At 63.9% G+C, this 1,555-nt stretch overlaps 1 protein-coding gene across 1 annotated transcript in view; it reads right to left on the bottom strand.

The window, feature by feature from the left end:
- Window positions 1–1,555, bottom strand: part of GAREML (GRB2 associated, regulator of MAPK1-like) — a 12,286-nt gene that overhangs the window by 6,017 nt on the left and 4,714 nt on the right. Inside the window, exons 3-5 of the mRNA XM_009890369.1 lie at window positions 1,417–1,508; window positions 1,049–1,179; window positions 14–312 (exon numbers count right to left, since the gene is read on the bottom strand). Of these exons, the coding sequence (XP_009888671.1) occupies window positions 14–312; window positions 1,049–1,179; window positions 1,417–1,508 (522 nt within the window). The remainder of the gene's footprint in view (window positions 1–13; window positions 313–1,048; window positions 1,180–1,416; window positions 1,509–1,555) is intronic.

The raw sequence follows: 1,555 nt of genomic DNA on the forward strand, positions 1-1,555 counted from the left end.
CCCCCCCTCCTGCAGCCGCAGCTCGAGGGGGCTGCGGGTGCTGAAGCGGCCCTTGCACTGGAAGGGCAGGCTGAGGCTCTCGTTGGTGCGGTGGTTCATGCAGATCAGGCAGGGCATCTTGCCCTTCACCTGCCTGGCCCCCGCCGCCGGCGCCGCCTTGCCCAGCTTCCGCAGGATGGTGTTGAAGCGCGACTTCTCCTTCACCGTCTTGGCGCAGAGGATCTCCGCTTGGCCCATCAGCGTCAGCTCGTCCCCGGCGTGCAGCGTGAAGTTGTACACCTCGCTGTCCTCGCTGAACTCCCCCGACACCACCTGCCCCGGGACAGCCCCACCATGGGACCCGCCGCACGGGCACTGTCGCCTGACGTCCCACCACCATCCTGTAATGTGCCACCACTAACCCCTGATGCCCCACCACCATCCCCTGCTGTCCCACTGTTCTCTCCTAAGGTCCCACCACCGACCCCAAAGTCCCACCATCACCCCCTGATGTCCCATCACCACCCCCTGGTGTCCCACAACCTACCTCTGACGTCCCATCACCATCCCCTGATGTTCCACCACCAACTCTTGATGTCCCACCACCATCCCCTGATTCCCACCACCATACCCTGATGTCCCACCACTACCCTGATGTCCCATCACCATCCCCTGGTGTCCTACAACCTACCTCCCACCACCGACCCCAATGTCCCACCACCACCCCCTGGTGTCCCACAACCTACCTCTGACGTCCCATCACCATCCCCTGATGTTCCACCACCAACTCTTGATGTCCCACCACCATCCCCTGATTCCCACCACCATACCCTGATGTCCCATCACCATCCCCTGGTGTCCTACAACCTACCCCTGATGTCCCATCACCATCCCTTGATTGATGTCCCACCAGCATCCCTTACTGGCCCACTGTGCTCTCCTGATGTCCCACCACCGATCCACTGGTGTCCCACCACCACCGACCCCTGATGTCCCACCACTATCCCCTGCTGCCTCACCACCGCTGCCTGACATTCACCTGCCATCCCACCACTGTCCCCACACAGACCTTCACGCTGAAGGTGATGGCCTCCATGACGAAAACACGATCTGGGAAGATGCTGGCCACCTCCTCCACGCTGTTGAAGTACTGCACGGGTTCACGGATGTCCCGGTCCTGGTCCAGCAGCTTGAACTTCCCTGCGTGGGACAGCCGGACCCACGGTGGTGAGAGGAGCCCATCTCCAGGGCCGGGCCGCAGGGACCTGCTGGGACCCACCTCGGGGCCAGCACAGCCCTTTGTGGGGGGCAGCCGCCCTCGAGATGGGCCTGGGGGTCCCCATCACATTTTTTGGGGGGGATCTCTGTGAGCATCACCCGGTGTGGCCAAGTGCTGCAAGGGGACACCAGCGCATCCCCCATACGCTTACCCCCCACACGCAGCAGCAAGGCGGGGGTCGGGTGGGATGAAGCGCAGCCCCCCGGGCACGGGGGGTGTCTCGGCAATGCCACTGCGGCACCCCCGGGAGCTGCAGGGACCACCAGCCCAAAGCGGCCCCAGGGATGGAGGAACCCG

This window comes from Charadrius vociferus, unplaced genomic scaffold (genome assembly GCF_000708025.1).
Source record: "Charadrius vociferus isolate BGI_N301 unplaced genomic scaffold, ASM70802v2 scaffold647, whole genome shotgun sequence".
Taxonomy (NCBI): Eukaryota; Metazoa; Chordata; class Aves; order Charadriiformes; family Charadriidae; genus Charadrius; species Charadrius vociferus.